Raw genomic sequence first — 18,195 nt, forward strand, 5'->3', positions numbered from 1 at the left:
TAGTCTTGAAACTGTCATTTTCAGTTATTCCATCCAAGTTTTACTTCTCAAGGACACTTCCCCAGCCAATTCTCTCTGGCTTACTGCAAGTTTGCAGAAAAGGACAATGAAGTCACTCCATCAGCATCTGCTTATCCAGCAGTAGCCAGGAGCGGATACACCAAACCACTCATGATCTACAAGGATGTTCCCAGTTAAATTATCTTTCTCCTTTTCTGTACTCTTGGCACTTGGCTAATTAATTAATCCACTTGTTATTTTCCCACTAAGCTGTGGCAAACTGGAAGCAATTAACAGAGGGATCCATTTAGTATCAGGACAAGACACAGCAGGAGCACGCAGCTTGTTCTGTACCCATTCGCCTCCAGCATCCTCCTTCCTGCAGCCCACATTCCTCAAGTCAAATACCAATTCTGGATTAAAGGACACAATGAAAATTCCTATCAGTTTATTTTACAAGAAAGCTGTAGAAAACTGACAATTCTCTCTCTTGACCTGGGAGAATTGGACCTTCAATTCAGAACTCACTCTAAGGTTCCACTAGCAAAAAGACCAAGCTAGGCTTTGAATGGATGGAAGACACCATACATTTTTAGAGTGGTCCTTATTTCTACTGCCATGTGCTTGCATCCAGTGTCCTACCAACACAAGGCAGCTCCAGTCTAGCACCAAATACCAGTCTTTGTTAGAAGGTGTGTTGTACAGCTGGAATAATACAGTTTCCCATGCTGGCCTGGCTCTAAACTTCAGCTGAGCAGCTTTTTCCGTGAGTAAGTCCTGCTAAGGCGACGCTTCCTGGAAATCATGATGTGGAATGGAGACAGCTCCTGGTTGGCAGTAATTTGGACAGCATCAGATTCCTCTTCTACAAAAACAGAAAGAATACATGAAAGCCACAGTTTACCAGAATTCACTGGTGATTCCAAGAAGCCAAATACCAAGTGAAGACAACAAGAACTGGAAGTTGCAGTTCCCATGTAGCTACTCTCTTCATTCTGCAGCTATTCTTCTCTCCTTCCAAACTTCCCAGTTCATGCCAAGTTTCTTGTAAGCATGTGAGATCAAGACACTGAACACAGCAGTGGCAGGTACAGATTTTCTGTTCAGACCCCAACCCCCAGCACAGAATGATGTTGTTCTCACTAGCTGCAGGCAAGCAGAGAGCACAGCCAGCGTGCTCGAGCCCAGCCTTTCCTCTCCTGTGCTTACCTTGAACACGCTTCCTCTGAGCCGGCGGTGGGGACAGCAGTGGAGACTGGGTCAGGGCTCGAAGGCTGCTGGCAGAAAGTCCACTCTTCAAGGGTGGAGTGGAGCCTGGAGAAGCACAATGAGATACTGCAGCAAAACCACTCAACAACTCAAATGATAAGTCTCACACACAGCCTTTATGCCACCTCAAAAACGACATGAGTGTAAGTGATACTTAGAGTTTATCTGAAATAAATTCTAGGCTGTCACAGTCTCAGACCACTAAAACAGTGGTGTTTTAGCATTTGAGAAAGGTAAATGGCAGTCTGGATTCGCTCTTAGCACATTTAGTTTTCTTAGCTGGTTTAGCAGAAAATCACTTCACTTGTATTAAACACAGGTAATTCACATTTCCTGGAAGAAAACTGCTACAACCACAATGATATAAAAATACAAACACAAGGTACAGAAAGTCTCTTATGGGACCATCTTAAGGCTAAGCATTGCTATTATGTCATGTCCTGAATACAGATTAATGTTGATTCAAGATTTGGCCCTTTTTCTGTGATGATGTTGAGTAAGACAGTACCTCTGTATACAAATCTTTCCTCGCAAGAGAAAACACACACCAAACTTAGTGCAATGACTACAGAACAACACCTGCCACAGCCCCCTGTAATTTATACAACAATACTGGATTAAGTATTTGAAATTCACAAGGCCTTGTTTACAGAGCTGAACAGCCTGTTTCACCAAGGTTGGCTGAATTGTCTGTACCCACAGCAAAAGCAGAGAGGCAGCTTAAACCTATACACCTCCTGATACATTATTGCTAGCAAGGGAATAATTTCTGGTAGCACTTTCAAGTGGCCCACCAGCACAGACAGAGAAAGCTGGAGCAGCAATAAACACCAACATCCACAGGACCCCACCAAGACTCCAGTCTGAAGCAGTTAAACAGCCAAGCTTTACACTTAAGATTTTTGGCTTGTTGACTTCGGAGCTGAATGCTGGGCAGAAACAGGCAGTGGCATCAACACAAACCTGAACAAGTCACCAGCTGGTCGCAACTGTGATCCTCTCTCCTCAAGTTTTCAAAGTTCCCTTTTAGTTCCTCCAGCTTTCTGCTCTTTCATATTTCTCTGATCTCTCTTCCATCATTAATACTACTCATATCCAGTCTGCCTCTACACATAATTATCTTCCATGTCATCTACAAGTCAATCCCCTTTCACCTCACTCTCCCTCAGATAATTACATGGGAAATAACTGTGTTCTTGTTTTATTCTTGTTTTATTTAGTCTAACCCTCATTTTTAACCACATCTGAATTTCAATGGAGTGTCTTTCATGCCATTTAATTACCTGACAAAAGGAAGACATCATCATCCCCTAGACAACCCTGCTGCTCCAGTGTTTTGAGGGCACATGCTCCTGGTTTTTCAGGAAGTAGAGAGTCTGTCCTTGATTTACTTCTGTTGCCTTCATCTGTGGAAAAGCCAGTGAGATCCAAGCTGCCCCTATCAGGACACGATCTCTTGGCACTGTGTTTCTCCTCCTTGTCTGGTGACAGGTAAGTAAAGACCCGCTTCTGAGATTTCAAGCCAAAAGTTCCCATGGCAGAATCCTCATCAGCCCTCGATTCAGAGTCACTAGGAGATGCCTGATCCTGGAGCCTGCAAATCCCTTCCAGTTCAAATTCCCCAAGAGTATTTGTCACTTTGCTGCTGCAGTGTTCTGAGATCCTCATCGTTCTCTCTATGCCTGCTGACGCCCGTGTCCGATCATCGGCATTCCTCTCGCTCTGACCACAGCTCACACTAGCGGTGCTGCCTGCTGCTCGCTTCCTCCGAGGCCAGTCATTGATGGCATCAGGAGTAGTCTTCCCCTTCTGCTTTGGAGAAGGTGTCCGGAGAACTCCTGCTTCCACTGGGAACGGGGAGGTGACAGTAGAGGCACAGCTTGTTGGGGTGTAGGACTGGCATATGTAGGTTTGTCCTGCACCTTTCCCAGGTGTACTATGGAAAGAACGGCAGCAGGATGGGGAAACACAGGCAGCTGCTAGTTTTCCTGGGTGCTTGCTGCACCAGGTCATAGCAAATTCACTGAAGGGGCTTTCTCCTCCCCTGGGTTTGCTGGCACTTGCTTCAGGTTGAACTTCCAAGGATGAGCAAGAGCCAATTTTCTTAATGCGAAGCTTGGGCAGGCCTGAAGCTTGCATTTCAATTTCCACTTCGTAGGTCGGTGGGCTGACAGAGGGAAGTTTGCCACGACTTTCAGGAGTCGAGAACTTGGCTGCAAACTGAGGCTCTCCCATGCGAGCCGCAGCCTCCCGCTGCCTCCTGTCTGCAGTGCAGCGTAAGGAATAGGCAGGAGGAGACTTCTGCATAGGAGGCGAAGTATTCAGGGCAAATCTGGAGCGCCTCTTGAGACTTGGAGGCTTCAGTCTCATAGATTCTTCCCTCAGCAGAGTTCTTGCTTCCAAGTCATCACTGACTGTTTGCACATCGCTTAGGAAGGACTCGCAGGTGTTTGCACTGCAGTTCTCCCCCTTAACTGATGGCTCACAGTCTCTCTCAGCATTCTGTGCATGCTCCTGCCCTCCAGCAAAATGCTTTGGAGACAAATGGTTTTCCAAGTTTTCCACGTCCTCTCTTGAAGGAGACTTTTGACACACTCTATCCATCTGTTTATTTTTCTCCAATACAGAAGTATTTTCAGTAACTTGGGACTGATGAAGCTGAAGGCTTTCCACAGAACAGTTACCACCACTACCATGATGACTGTCCTCATTTTCTGTAAGTGTTGCACATGTGAGGCTCTCTCCTCTAGAACCTGGTTCACGTTTGGCCTGCTTGAGTGTGTGAAGCACGGACCTCAGTGAAGTGCCAGTAATACCTGGAGTCTTTTGATAAGATGGTTTAGATGCAGCAGGTTCCCAGTCAGACTCCTCAGCCTGCGTGTGGGAAGCAGAGCAGCTTGTCACAGTGTTTGTGGAACTTTCACAGAGTGGAGAATTGCAGAGAGGCTCTGGCCTCACAGCAAGTTGAGGTATTTCAGTATTCAGTGGGCTGGTACATAACTTTGAACCTGAATCTTCAAGTTTCCTAGGTGTCCTTTTAGGTGCTTGAGATAACTGATCTGACTGCACCTGAATTTCCTTTGTGAGGATTTGCCTCCGAGCACTGACTTGAGATGCTAATTTTGAGAGGTATCTCAAGGAACATCTTGGAGTCTGAAGTTCTGTAAAACACCTTTCTTGGGTGGCAGAGGGGGGAGAGGCAGTTGGATTTGAATCTGTTGGAGGTAATACAGAGGCATTAAGCTCTGTGAACCCTTCACATTTTGGCGTTTGCCAGCCAGGCTCTTTGCAAGGAGGGGAAAGTGTTAGAGCTGCACAACAGTCCTCAGCAGTTACTTGCAGTAAGTGAACCCTCCTGCTGTCAGTTAGCGCAGATGGAGACTTGAGCCTTTGTGCAAGATCAGAAAAGCACTTTCCCAAACATTTAGCTACATTCTGCTTAGCTGCTGGACTTTTGCCAGGTGTCTTCTCCAGCTTTTGTGGTGTCCTGTGGACAAAGCGAGGCGATCTCCTTGGGAGATTACTGGCAGAATTTAGTGGCTTCTGAGCAAATTTATGAGGTGTTTTTCTAGGAGTCTGCAGGGGAAAAATAATAAATTAAAGAATCATGCTTGTTCTACTCCAGGAGTATTACCTATCCATCTTCATATTTACTTCCCAAGATTTGAAACAAAAAACCCATTGAATGAGACTTAACAAACACTAAATTTAAGATGCTGATGAACAGAGGAGAAAACAAGGATGGGAAGAAAGAGAAATGGAGGTAGGTAACTGTTTCTACCTGACATGAGGTAAGCTCCTCTAAGTGTAAGGAATCTTTTCTTGTTCTCCTCCTTCCAGGTGAATGCTTCCCTGTAGGACTACACATGTCAATGACTGCACCGAAGAAAAACCTCTTGGGAGTCTGGACGGGGGCGCTCTCTGAATGCTGGTTAAGGCCTATAGAATGGAACAGTACAATTTAACTAACACAAAGTAATGCGCCACAATTGTCTGAATCGCGTCAGATGTGTGGAAAAGTAGTGTAAAAAGCTCATATCCCTGGCATGTTCTTTTCTAACCAAGAGTTAAAGCTTCACCAGAATTATTATTTCCCATTATGAAATTAATAACCATCTTTAGAAAGAGTGCTCCAATGGTAAAAAAAGGTATAAAATACCTCAGCCTCTTATTCTATTTATAGCTTGTAGCTTTAGATAGTTCTGGTTCATGACTAAGGATTCTAATAAGTAGAATATAAAGAACTAAGTGTCACCATTTTTAGCTGATAATCCTACTGAGAAAGCCTGCAAAGAAGATCCCATCAGTCATTGCTTTATGCTGCCACAGAGTAAGCTATAGGATTTCTGTCCCATATTTTACAAGGATTCCACTGCTTTTAAGGAATGCAGACTGACAATCAGTGGTATTCTGTTAGATGGGCCTGACTGGTTTGTTAAGTTGGCAGTGAATTCATCATAGAAATAGCTGCCGTACCATCCTCAAAATTCAGATTACCAATTAAAAAATAATTACTGAGGATGAATTTCTGTCTACTGAAGATATTACATGACAGCTCTTAGCTTCTTACAGCCTCTTGTAGAGCCAAATCAAATCAAACTCAGAGCTATCCATGCCAGCTTTTCAGATCAGCAGTATCAGTCTGCTCAAATGCCACTCCGTACCTTCTACATCCTGCCGTCTACAGCTCTCCTTTTCTTGTCCCTGGTGGAGGTGCTGTGAATTTGAGCTGGGCTGTGTAGTGGAACAGAAAGCACCAGAGCAAGTCCTATTCAAAGACAGCTGTTTGATGCGTGGGCTTCTTCTCAAACCTGCTTCTGAAAAGGCAAAGACATTGGAGACTGAGCCTTCTTTCCCCCTCAGCAATAGGCACATCATCAGGAACAGGTCACAACTGCAAGGAACATACTCTCAGAAGAAACTTCTCTACAGATGCCTATCTCATCCAGGAAGGCAAGCAGGTGAAGCAAAGGTTCAGTTTTCTTGAGGATTTGGAATATTTACGCATACAAATCTCCTAAAGTATGATGCCCCTCCTCTAACTCATTATTATTCTCATTCCTCTTTAGCAATTACATGGAAAGGAATGCTAGAAAAGCCATGTTCAATGCAAGTTACATCCAAGTTAAAAGATGGGTTAATGGTCTTGTCCCTTTTTTGCTAGCAATTTCATTTTCCTTCTTGTCCAGACATGCTGGTTTTTTTCTTCCCTTCTGGGGAAAAGGAACAGCAGTAGCCAACATAAGAGACACTCCCCAGAGCCAGGTGGCTGTCTGTTACAGCAGAAATCAGAGCAGGGTCACAGCACAACATGGTGAAATTACATTAAAAATAAGCATGCGCTGGTTTGACAGTAATTACAGCAGCTCAGACTCTTGTTCACCCTTCACGTCCTTCATGTTATTTCATTTAAAAGACTTACTATCTACCTCTCTTCCTTAACTTAAACTGTACAGAGCTGTTAAAGCAGGGAGCAGCAAGTGGTTCTGTCAGAACAGAACAGTACAACACTTTTGGACTGATTTCTAATGAATTAGCCAAATCAAAGCACACTCGTCTTACAAGCTACGACACAGCCAAATCACCTTTAATGAAAAATCAGTGCTTACCATATATGGCCTTCTCTGGAGATTCTTCTACAACACCAGTGTCACAACCTGGATCAGAAGACCTTGAGAAACAACAGACATTTTGGGTTTAGCATACTGAGCACATTACAGGAACAGAACTTGCCAGAGAGACTGAGAAGCAGTGCTCTATTCTACACCAAAGTATTGCTTTGTGGGCTACTCTAAGTGAGCAACCAGTAAGCACTTTGCCTCCTATTGACATGTAATTGAATACGGGTCACTCCCTAGATGTACAGGTAACAGTTCTACATGAAAGAAAATGCTACGGTTCAGCCTGGAGCCCACAAAATACAGCAGGAGCCTTTTCTTCATAAGCCCTTGAATCAGCAACTGAACCTAATCAGACATTAGCTGCAGGAATTAAAGCAGCCTGACTTACATGACGAAGCAAGCAGTATTTCCCCCCACATAAGCAATGACATTTAGCCTCCACTGGTTCTCTTACCGCCTTAAGTGAAAATTTTATTTGACTGTAACAATACCTGGTAATTCTGCTCATAGCCATTAATTAGGCATCCATTAATTAGACAGCCAGTAGTTACTGAAGAAATTCAGAAAGAACTCACCGGCCTTTGATCTGCTTGTGTAGGAGTCTCCTGGACACCTGCTTGTGTAGTGGTGTTTCTGCAACTCTCTTGGTCAATAACTTGCGATGATCTAAAAATCATGCAAGAGCTGTAACATCACACAATTATAAAGCACTTGGAACAAATAAATAAATAGAGTTTTGTACAGGCTTCAGCTTAAGAATGACAAGTCATTTTTAAGTCAATATAGAACCACTGTGCTGTCTCCCAGGACTCACAAGTTATCATTATTTCAGTCCAGTGTCTACACCTCCCTCCCACTCCCTCAATATTGTACCATGTCAGACATTGTTAACCTACTGAGATAACTTTCATTATTCATCTTTATTTCACAGATCCTTTTTTAACCAAGCATTTTTAACTTTAATTTTCTTTATGAGATGTAAAGAGTTCAGTAAAAATAGGTTTCAGTTTTAATACCATCATTATTCACCCTCCAAACACCACAGCAATCACCTCCTTTAATCCGTTATTAAAAACAGATCATAATTGTTTCATAGAATTGAGAATGCAAAACTAGGAATTTTAGCAAAAGCTCTTCCACAACAATCCTACATGTGCAAGTCATATCTTACCTTTGTTGCCCTCACTGGTGCATTTGTATTTTAGGCCTTCCACAGCAGATACTGACTGGCTTCTAAGCATCTTTTTCAGTGACCTTTTTGATGGTGAAAGTATCTCTTCATTGAAGAGATTCCTCCTTACCTTTGTAACCTCTGTGAGAAAAGAAAAGCAAGAAAAGATCAGATTACAAGGAAAAACGGAAGAAAAAAAAGAAAGGAAAAAAATACAAAGATAATTTTGTCAAGCCACTAGGGATAGAACAATATACCAGCATGGAAAGACAACTTTTTAGAGGCTAAAAAGCTTTGAAAAGTTGTTTTTTCTGCTACTGGAACATGTCCTCCTCTAAATCCATTCTAGCCTTCTCTTCTCAATTTATATTATTTGCATTATTCCAGCAATAAGCTACAAGCAGATGCCATAGCAGAAAACACAGTCTCCCATATGGAACATTAGGTGCACTACAAAATCTCCACCAAAGTACATCTTGGTTCAGAGAACACATGTGAGATTTATTTTTATGAAGTATTTGTGGGGATATATCCTATTTTCATATATAGTTCATTGTTGTCCCCATTTTATTTTCAGGAAAGAGAAGTTGGAAATAATTTCAAGAGTCAAGGTTTTCTTTTGAGGACATGAAATTTAAGTTTTCTGTGTATGAGAACACAGAATACCACATTTTTTTTTCCCCTCAAAGTTTTTGCACAACTCAGCAAAACTTCCTTCAGATTTCCAGCATGCCTCAGCATAATTTCATCACAGCTCAGTAAAATTTACAGGGACAACATGTGCTGAAGATGCACCTTTCCACGAACAAGCCAGAAGTCAATATACCTTGCACTGCCTCTTTCTGCAACAAAGGCATCTGCTGGGACTTCTCAGTGGCAAGGTAAGAATGCAAGTTCTCCTGAAACAAATAAGAAATCAGCGTCAGCAGCAGTGCAATGTTATGTTCAAGTATGAATATTAACTACATGCTCTGAACCACACATTATTTCAATTTTTCCCTTGAAACAATGTGACCTCTGTACAGCTGATACATGGCACACTTACTAAGGGAATACAGAGCAAGAGTTTTTGCAGTCAAGCATCACAACTCTCAGACAATCCTTCTGGAAGGGTTTTACCTTTCTGATGGGGTTCTTGGCCACCTTGGGAATCTCAATTTGACGCAAGTTCTGTGGTGCTTCTGTCATGCTCCTGTGTCTGGCTAACACATTATTCCTTCAGAAAACACAAAAAATTTAAGTTAAAATAAGATCAACAGCACAGTTATCAACCTACTGACAATTAAACTTAGGTGTGACTCGAGAGATAGGATATGTTTACCTAAATTCAAATTGCAAACTACATTGATACCTCACTAACTACAACACTGGGATATAATTTGCAATATAAAAAGCTATTCCTGAGGTTGGTATTGGAATTAATTCACAATTTGCTAATATGAACACAGAATCCCCAACACAGAGATCTCCAGTAAATTACTTTTAACTTTAACAATATAGGTCAGCTACTGCACAGCATAGCATGCTTTTCCTCTCATGGAAGATGCTCCTGAAATCTACTTTTGCATAAGATAAAAATACAGAATCAAGACTGTATTTTTTATAGTCAACAAAAAGCTGCCTCCTGTTTGGAATTACTACCTTCTCTTTTTGGCAGATCGGGTGCGCAGCTCCTCCAGCTGATCACTCTCAGTGCAAACAGCACTGGGAGTTAAGACAGATGATAAAGAGGGAGGAAGGCCTGGAGATTTGCTATCCAGAGTCATCGAGTCATCACTGAAGAAGTCTGAAGGCAGAACAGATGCCAGCTTCGGAGGTATTTGTGTACCCAGACCATAGTAAATATCTCCAAGGGTCTTCGGTATAGAATTCATGTACCTGGAACACCAGAGAGAACACACATGAAATACACCTCTCCTCAAAACTTAGGTTATTTCAAACCCAAGGTGTGAACTAAATCCTTGTTCTCACATGTCAATTTAAAAACAACAAACTGAGTATCAACTGAGATTTTAAATTAGTTTACTTGCTTATCAGCTACTTTTCTTTAGCCAAAATATAAGCATAATAAAGAGAACACATCTAAATTTCTGAGAATTACAAAGTAAATCAAAACTGTTGATTGTTCTCTACTCACAGACAACATCCAACCCAAACCACAGTTCCCAGCAATACATAAGTCATGCCAAATAACTTACAATTCTAATATCTCCTCTAGAAACTTTGTAAGATAGGCTGGGTCTTCAGTCAGACATAAAATGCGCAGCATATCTGTCACCTGGAAGAGAAGGTCAGGTGGCAAAATGGATTAAGGTGTGACAGCTGCAACACCAGATATTTTAGTAATATAGAAATATAAAGTGTTAGTGTAAAATCAAAGGAAAAGCAGGTTCCAAGTCCACATTTCTAGTGCCATGCAGAAACAAAACCTGTTTATACTTTACTTGCCTCTTCTAACAGCTGCTCCATTTCCTCAGCATTGCTTTGCAGCGAAGGGCACTGAAGGCACAACTCAAGGCGCAAAAATACCTGAAGTCGGCACCTAGAAAACAAGTAATTACCCACCACCTCTTTTTCTACTGGAAACAGCAGATTTACTGCAAAAGGTGTGCTCAAAAAAGCAATGGGAAGGGAAGTGGTTCCTTTTGACAGCAGTATTCAGTTAGCATTTCATTTGGGTGGCAAGGGAGATACCTCACTCCAGATATAGGCTGCAGTGCTTATCACACAGCACGGGTATATTTGCATTTAATGGAATGGTTTTACTGCAACCAGAGATTACTCTTGAAATATTCGCCCCATGTAAATACTTTTCCAGTTGTACAAAAAAGCCACCATTAAAAACTGCTAACCAACTCCACAGTATCTCAGAAGCTGAAGTAAATACAGTGTCTCGTACTCTCTGACTTTGGTCTCCTTCTGTGAGCCATGCTGTTGTCTGAGCATTTTGCTGGTCTTCAGGAGATGGTTTCTGACTCTTCCCACACAGGCCACCTGCAGACACATAATGACAGAAGAACTTCAAAACTGTTCCCTACCTGCAGGCAGGTTCCTCCCTTGTCCCCCAGTTACCACCCCAACCTATTCTTTTGGAAGTACAGTTTTTTCCTTTCCTTTCAAGGAAAGGAATTACTTTTCCTTTCAGTAGCAGAGTTACAACATAAAACAACTTAGACCTTGAAATCACAGAGGACTCTTGCTCGCAGCTTCAGGCCTTCTTCCCTCTGGACCCACTCTGGATTTGTTTCTCACAGTGCTTTTGTTAAATTAATCACAGGTTTACCAGTTTTGGTTTAAGATTATTGTAAGCCTATAAATAGTGCTAAAGATTGTAAGAAATAGCTTGAAACAATTTCTCTTACCTGACAAAGCCAGGCCTAGATTTGCCACATAATGCAAAAACAAAAGATGTACCTTCTTTAAAATACAGTTTGCAAGAATGTATTTTTTTTTAATACTGTCATTGAAATCAGAATTTGTAAGGAGGTCAATGTAAAGAAAAGACGTCTTGCAACATTTAGCAAAGTTGTAAACTGATAACTGAACTGGATTTTGCTACATTTTTTACAAGCATCCAGTTTTTCACTATTCAGTCCTCACAGACAGAAGCAGTCAGTGACCATGGTGCACCTCCACATAAAACTTCAGGGAACATGAAGAAAAGGTAGCACAAAATAGTAAAAATTCTAACTTCCAGATCAGTAACAACCCTGCCCACATGCTCTCACCTACCTCTTTCTCTTTGGCATCTTGTATTTTCAAGAACCTTTTAATGGCCATGATCATATTCTGGGCACACACAGATGAGGGAATTCCCTCAGCAACAGCCTTCTGGTAGCTTGCAGTCAAGTGGGACTGCAGCTCCTCCTCTGTTTGGAAGTCTGCAAGGAAATGGTCTCCATTAACTAAATGCATGTTCACCACACCTCCCTGATAAAATACTCACCCCAGCTGAAGCAGGGAACAGAGGAGGTAATAATAAATATTTCCTCCAGCAGTGATGCATCCAGACCACAGCACACTAACAGAGACTGTCCCAGGTCCAGGACCATGACATATTATAGGGTACATCAGTCCTACAATCAACAAAGTTTGCTTAAGATCAGCAAACTTTCAGACTACTGAAGCAGTCAAGAAATGCCCTTTATTTCTGCCTAATTAATAACTAGGACTACATTTCCAGTTATACCTTGATGAGTGCTTCCCTCTATTTCTTTTGGTTAAAAAAAATTAAAAAGTAAATCCCTATTGCTTTTTTCAGATGGATACAAGGCAAGAAACTAACCCCAGAAGCAGCTGTAACACCAGTTTGTAAAGAATCAGAAACCAAATGGCAGAAGGATAGGAAAAATGTCTACCCTTTGCCATGCTGAAAATATAGAAACTGAAATGCTGATTTGCTCCTTGGTACTGAATACTCCATTATTATCCTTTGCTCTCCCTTCCATAAAAATCCTCTATGACTCCTACATCAAGATATCAAGAGTTCATATGGATGTATCAAGACAGAAAGATAACACACACCGATTGATATTTTAAGTGCTTTTGCCTTTCCTTCCACCTTTTCATCCAATCTTTTTGCTGAAAGCTTCTGTGGAACCTTCTCATTCCCTGCTGGTGGCACAGCATCAGGTTGAAACTTCTGAGCTTTTACATTCAGTCTTGCTACATTGAGCATCTGCAGGGATCTGGGCATGGTCTTCATCTTCTGCCTGACTGGAGTTCGGGGAACCCCACCTGCAATGCCACAAGACAGAGTTCTACCATCAGGCACACTGGGGCAGGAACTCCATCCAAGGTAGAGAACAACACTAAATTCTGGATTACTGTGACCTTAGTAACCTCCTAGAGGAAAACATGGCCAAAAATGTTAGTATTTCTTTGTGAAATCAACATATAGGCAGTGTAGCAGGCAGCTACTTCTCCAAATAAAAAGCCAGCTGCATATTGCTCTGCATAAGAATTTATATAGGTTTAAACAGAAGTTATATATACAGGCAGCAATCTTATGTCACAGAAATAGAAACAGCTGACATAGGGACTTGCAAATACATGAAGCCAAGGTAAAGTCAACTGTAGTTAGTGCAGAGAAATGCAATGATTAAACTGTTCTACAAAAAAAAAGTGTTTTATTTTTCTAATTAGAACAAAATTGAGAGGCTGTAATATTTATTAGTAGAGTTGAAGCAGTCCCTGTTTCAACAGCTAATTAAACTGCAGAGCTCTGCATGCTGCTTTTAGCAGCTTTGTCACTCACTGCACACTCCTGAATTACAATAACTTGGGTTATTGTAATAACTAGGACTAACCTAATACTAATAAGCAAATGAGACTGTCCCTAAATAAAAAAAAAAAAAAAATCTAAAGCATGGTACTACTTAAGAGTACAGATCTCTGGAGTTCATGCACCATCTTTTATTGACAACAAGCACATATAACTCCAAACTATACATACGTCTTTTTTTGTTATTTCCTGGTCCAGCTGCAGCAGAGGTTTCACTGAATTTTCTCTGGTACAGCTCAGACAGACTTTCTGAGAGTTCCACATCAGATTGGTCTGCACCATCCTTCTTGTTAGCACAAGGAACCTGCAGGAGCCTGTATGAAAGAACGATACAGTTATCAAGAAAAGGAGGCATATCCCTTCCTTCCTGTGCACAGAAACAAGGCTTTTTCTAGATTCCAGTCTGCAGCAATATAGTGCTAGTAGCACACACTAGTAACTCTTCCAGCACCTGTTCCCCACACACTTAGGAGATGCAGAAAATCCAAACCCTCTTAAAATACTGGAAACAAGCATTATATTAATGTGCAATGGATATGGCACAGACCTATACCACAAAACTAAATTAGCAGCTTTGTACTTTCTAAACTACCCTGCATTAGGCTCTTTTGTTTCACTCAGCAAGCTCTTTGAAGAAAGCAAGCTTATTCATTCCGAATAAACACCAACTGTGGTTGTGAGAACACAACCACATCTTCAGTACTTGCACTGGATCTTACCATCCCATAAAAGCTGAAATTTGTAATTTCCCAAGTAGCTTAAGGTCATTTTAAGTGACTCCTGAAACTACCAAGATTTTAATCCATGCAAACTGATACCCAAACATCCTGTTCCCAGTTTCTTTTTTCTATATACCCCACCAAGAGACAAGCCACCAGTAAACTGAGTACAGAAACAAAAGCAGCAGAATTCTAGAACTCTAAGCAACACTACAGCCATACTCCCTTAATAGGGAGCAGAAATCCTTGATTATTGCTCAGAGACATTCAGAAAAATACCTGAATGACTCCATCAGATCTGAGCTTGCTCCACAAGCATTGGATGCAGGATACCACGCTTCCAGCACTGAAGGATGCCAGCCCCCCGTATGGGACAGTTCCCGTTGGACCCACTCTGGCACTGGAGTTTCTTCTCCTGTACAGACACACATACACAAAGATGAGAAAAGCTGAACTAAGTGGCAGAAGGTCCCAGCCTTCACAGAAGCTCAAAGACAGAGCTTTGATCCTGGAGAGACAATGAGAAGATTCACTCTAACACAGAACACTCATGTAAAAGCAGTCTCCTTGCTGCAGTCCCACCCACAGGCTTTACTGGCCAGGGATGGCCCATGTGACACATTTCAGGAAGCCTCCTTCTAAATGCATGTCCTCAGGCACATGTAGCTCTGTTTTATCTGCAAGCTAATGGAAACTAACACTGTCAATCAAACAGAAAGCTACCCCCATACAGATTTCCTTCTGTATCACATCACAAGGCCTTAGATACAGATGACACAATGAACAAGTCCCAAAAATTAGACTCCTCAAGGAGAAAATCATTAACTTTAGGGTTTTTTTACTGCAGATCAAGAGATCAAAAGATGGCAAGTTTTGCATTTCCTGACACCTACCCAGACTAGCCAGAGAATCTTCCACTGACATGTCAATTTTACTCAACACACTATTCACAATCTCTGGCAGGTGAGTAGCAGAGTCTTGGGAAGAATCTTCCACTACAGCTCCTTCAAGGCTGCATCCCTGAATTTCAGCAGCCTTCTCAGGACCAAGCACAGTCAGAATTGCAGCATCCCCAGAAAGAGGTGACAGAACAGCAGTGCAGGGACACCAAGTTTTAGACAGAGATACGTCAGCAATCTGCATTTTAAAAGAAAAAAAAAAAGGGGAAAAGAGAAGAGTTTACATTAGCTAGAAATACAGAGACCTAAGGAGCACAGATACTTTACAAGCAGGTTATAGAGTTACATGACCTCAAAAAAAAAAAAGTTCTGAATTTAGTTTCCAATGAGCAATTTGCAGTGCAGTGTCTGTTATTGTCTTCATAACATGATACAGCCACCCCTTTTGGCACAATTCATTTCAGAGCAGGTATTAGTTTAAGGCAAAGAAGAAGATTTACCATGTGCATTCCTTCAGCCACCAGACTCCTCAAGAGCTGATGAAACAGAGACCTGTTACACTCTCCCTGCTCAGGCTGTGAGCTCTGCAGTATCCAGCTCTCTGTGAGGAAGTGGCCAGCCTGTGCCAAGCTCCAACCTGTCAAGCTTCCCTTCACGACAATGCTGACTGGACACTGCAGCTGTCTTTGGCTCATGGCAAGAGGTTCCAGGATCACGGCACAGCTTTCCTGCTTCTTCCCTCCTGTGCAAAGATAAAAAAGTCAGAAAGCAACCCTTTTCCATCAAGGTGAAGAGACAACTTCAATGTCAAAGAAGTGAGTTCCAAGATTAAACAGGGACTATACAGTAAGTGTGTTGCAGAACTGACCTCCTTCCCATGCTCTCAAGGAGCCGAGTGCATGGAAGCACCACTAAAGAAGGACCCCATGAATGCTGCTTTACAGCTGATCTGTTTTCTTTGCAAGGGGTTTTTAATCTGTGTTCTTATTTTAGCTAAATCAAAGAACTGAATGAGAAAAGGGAGTACACCTCTATAAGGTGGGACCAGCAAAGAGCTCTCCATCCAAACTTCCAGGAGCATGGCAAACTGAAGAGGTTAAATCAGAAACATGGGCTCACAGGCCTCGTATCAGAAGTAGTAGAGCACAAGTAGAACTTTAAAAGAAAAACACCTAGGCTTTCAAATATGTGAAGTAATTCCTACACACATTATTCACAAGGGAAGCTCATCAAGGACCCTGCATGAGAGATCAGTTACTACCATGCACATCTATATTTTCCTTTTTTTTTTATTACCAGGCATGCTGAGAAACAATGTTCCTTCTTGCTGGGGAAACACTGATCGATACAGGGATGGCCTGGAGAACAAACAGTTCAAAGTCCCATCCAGGGGCAGAAGCGTGGCCCAAGGCACAGCCTGTGGCTCTGGGAACCTGGAGTCTCCAAGGGAGCCAGGAGCAGCGGCTGCCCTGGGGTGACTCAAACAGTGTACCAAGGTTTCAGCTGGCAAAATGGTGCCTCCCATCTGACAAATCACTTCAAACATTGTCCAGTAGCCACCATGATCCGGGCATTCGATCAGCTGAAATAAAAGTAACAGAGAAGTCTCAAGTTAAGGTTGGCAGTGAGAGAGCTTTCATGTAAACAAATAAATATTGCACTTTTTCAGAACAGCTGGCATATGAAACATACCCACAGCACCTAAACACGGTGCCTTCTCAGTGTTTTTATGGACTTTATCAGCCTTCATAGGAACCTAACAAAGTAAATACTATTCCCAGTGAATTAAAAGCTAGCAATATTTTCAAGACACTTTTTTTTTTAATCTGGTATCTAGACACCTGAACTATCAGGCTGTTTATCTGCAATTCTGAACAGCTCTAACACCCCTCTAAGTCAAATCACAAGACATCCCATGAATAAACACTGTACAGCTGCTCCACTGCAGATGTAGCTCAGTCTCCACGTGGATGATTCCACTCCAGATTTCAGTCCCTGGATGAAGATTATGTGGCAGTGAGTGAACCTTGGCGTGGTTCCCTACCACTCGAAGATTACTTCTGCCACAAAGCAGCGTGGCAGATGTCCCACTAGTGCTCAGAGCTGAAAGCTGTGCCGTGTAGCCCCGTTACCTGAGCCCAGTCGGCAGTGTCCACCCAGAACAGGGTGATTTTCTGTTCCACAAGCAACTCCTGCACGCTCTTGGGCAGGAGTTTCTCCGCCAGCTCCTGCGCCGAGGGAGGCTCTCCAGGGGAGGAGGGGGCGTCGTTCCCCGACACGAACTGCCGGAGCTCCCTCCGCGAGTGCGGGCAGGGGGAGAACAGGAACACGGCGTTCACGAAGCCCTCGGGCGGCGCCTCCGGGGGCTCTCGGGCGGCCAGCCCCGTCCTGCGGCTCCTGCGGGCCGGCTTGGCGGGGGACGCGATCTCCGGGCGGTCCCACTGGAAGTCGAGCAGCGTCTCCTTGAGCCCGCTGTGCGTGAGGGCAGCGCGCGGCGCGGGGCCGGGCAGGGCGGCGGGGGCCCGTGCCCCGAGCCGCTCCGCCAGCTCCTCCTCGAAGCGCTCCCAGGCGCGGGGCCCCGGCGGGCGGAACCCACCGCCCCGCGAGGCGCCGCCGCGGCCGCCGAGCGAGTCGAAGAAGCGGAAGGCCCAGCGCAGGCGGGAGAGGCCGAAGCGGCAGCCCAGGAGGGTGAGGAGGCGGAGGGCGCCGCGCTGGAGCCGCTCGCGGCGCGCGGGGCCGGCGGTGTCCAGCAGGAACACGGCGCTGTGCGAGCACGACATGGCGCGGCCCCTCACGCCACCGCCGCCATCGCCCGCCCGGCACGGCCGCTCGCGCCCTCGCCTAGCGCGGGCTCCCATTGGCTGCCGCGGAGCGCCCGCCACGCCCACTCCCCGCGCCTCCCTCTCCCATTGGCGGAGAACGGGGAGCGGGAGGGCGGAGCGGTGGGGGCGGTGAGAGGGGTGCTCGCTGCTGATTGGCCAGCCGCGCGGAGAGTGCTGCCATCCCATTGGCGGAGGGCAGTGACGGAGGGGGCCGGGGCCCGCGCGCAGCCCGAGCCGATTGGGCGCCGCCACCGGTTTAAAATTTAAAGCCGGCAGGGCGCGCGTGGTGGTGACGTCATGCAGTGTGCGGTATGACGTCAGCAGGGCGGGGCGGCGGGGCGTGCCGGGCACGGCGGCGTCCCCGAGCGGGACCCGGGGCCGAGCCGCGACACCGGCCCGGTCCCGCCCGG

General features: G+C 44.1%; 1 protein-coding gene across 1 annotated transcript; it reads right to left on the bottom strand.

Moving 5' to 3' along the window:
• Positions 1 to 431: 431 nt before the first annotated feature.
• TICRR (TOPBP1 interacting checkpoint and replication regulator) lies at positions 432 to 17,762 on the bottom strand. Its single transcript, XM_053988415.1, has 22 exons — positions 17,096 to 17,762; positions 16,260 to 16,545; positions 15,464 to 15,705; positions 14,958 to 15,201; positions 14,344 to 14,479; positions 13,517 to 13,659; positions 12,586 to 12,798; positions 11,794 to 11,942; positions 10,961 to 11,055; positions 10,510 to 10,603; positions 10,260 to 10,339; positions 9,703 to 9,939; positions 9,181 to 9,277; positions 8,888 to 8,960; positions 8,062 to 8,202; positions 7,466 to 7,556; positions 6,879 to 6,940; positions 5,934 to 6,086; positions 5,051 to 5,208; positions 2,553 to 4,845; positions 1,210 to 1,314; positions 432 to 865 (listed from the first exon to the last, which is right to left on the bottom strand). The coding sequence occupies exons 1-22, from the start codon at positions 17,741 to 17,743 to the stop codon at positions 747 to 749; spliced, it is 5,859 nt and encodes a 1,952-aa protein (XP_053844390.1). The 5' UTR covers positions 17,744 to 17,762; the 3' UTR covers positions 432 to 746.
• Positions 17,763 to 18,195: the final 433 nt, after the last annotated feature.

Source organism: Vidua macroura, chromosome 12, assembly GCF_024509145.1.
Source record: "Vidua macroura isolate BioBank_ID:100142 chromosome 12, ASM2450914v1, whole genome shotgun sequence".
Taxonomy (NCBI): Eukaryota; Metazoa; Chordata; class Aves; order Passeriformes; family Viduidae; genus Vidua; species Vidua macroura.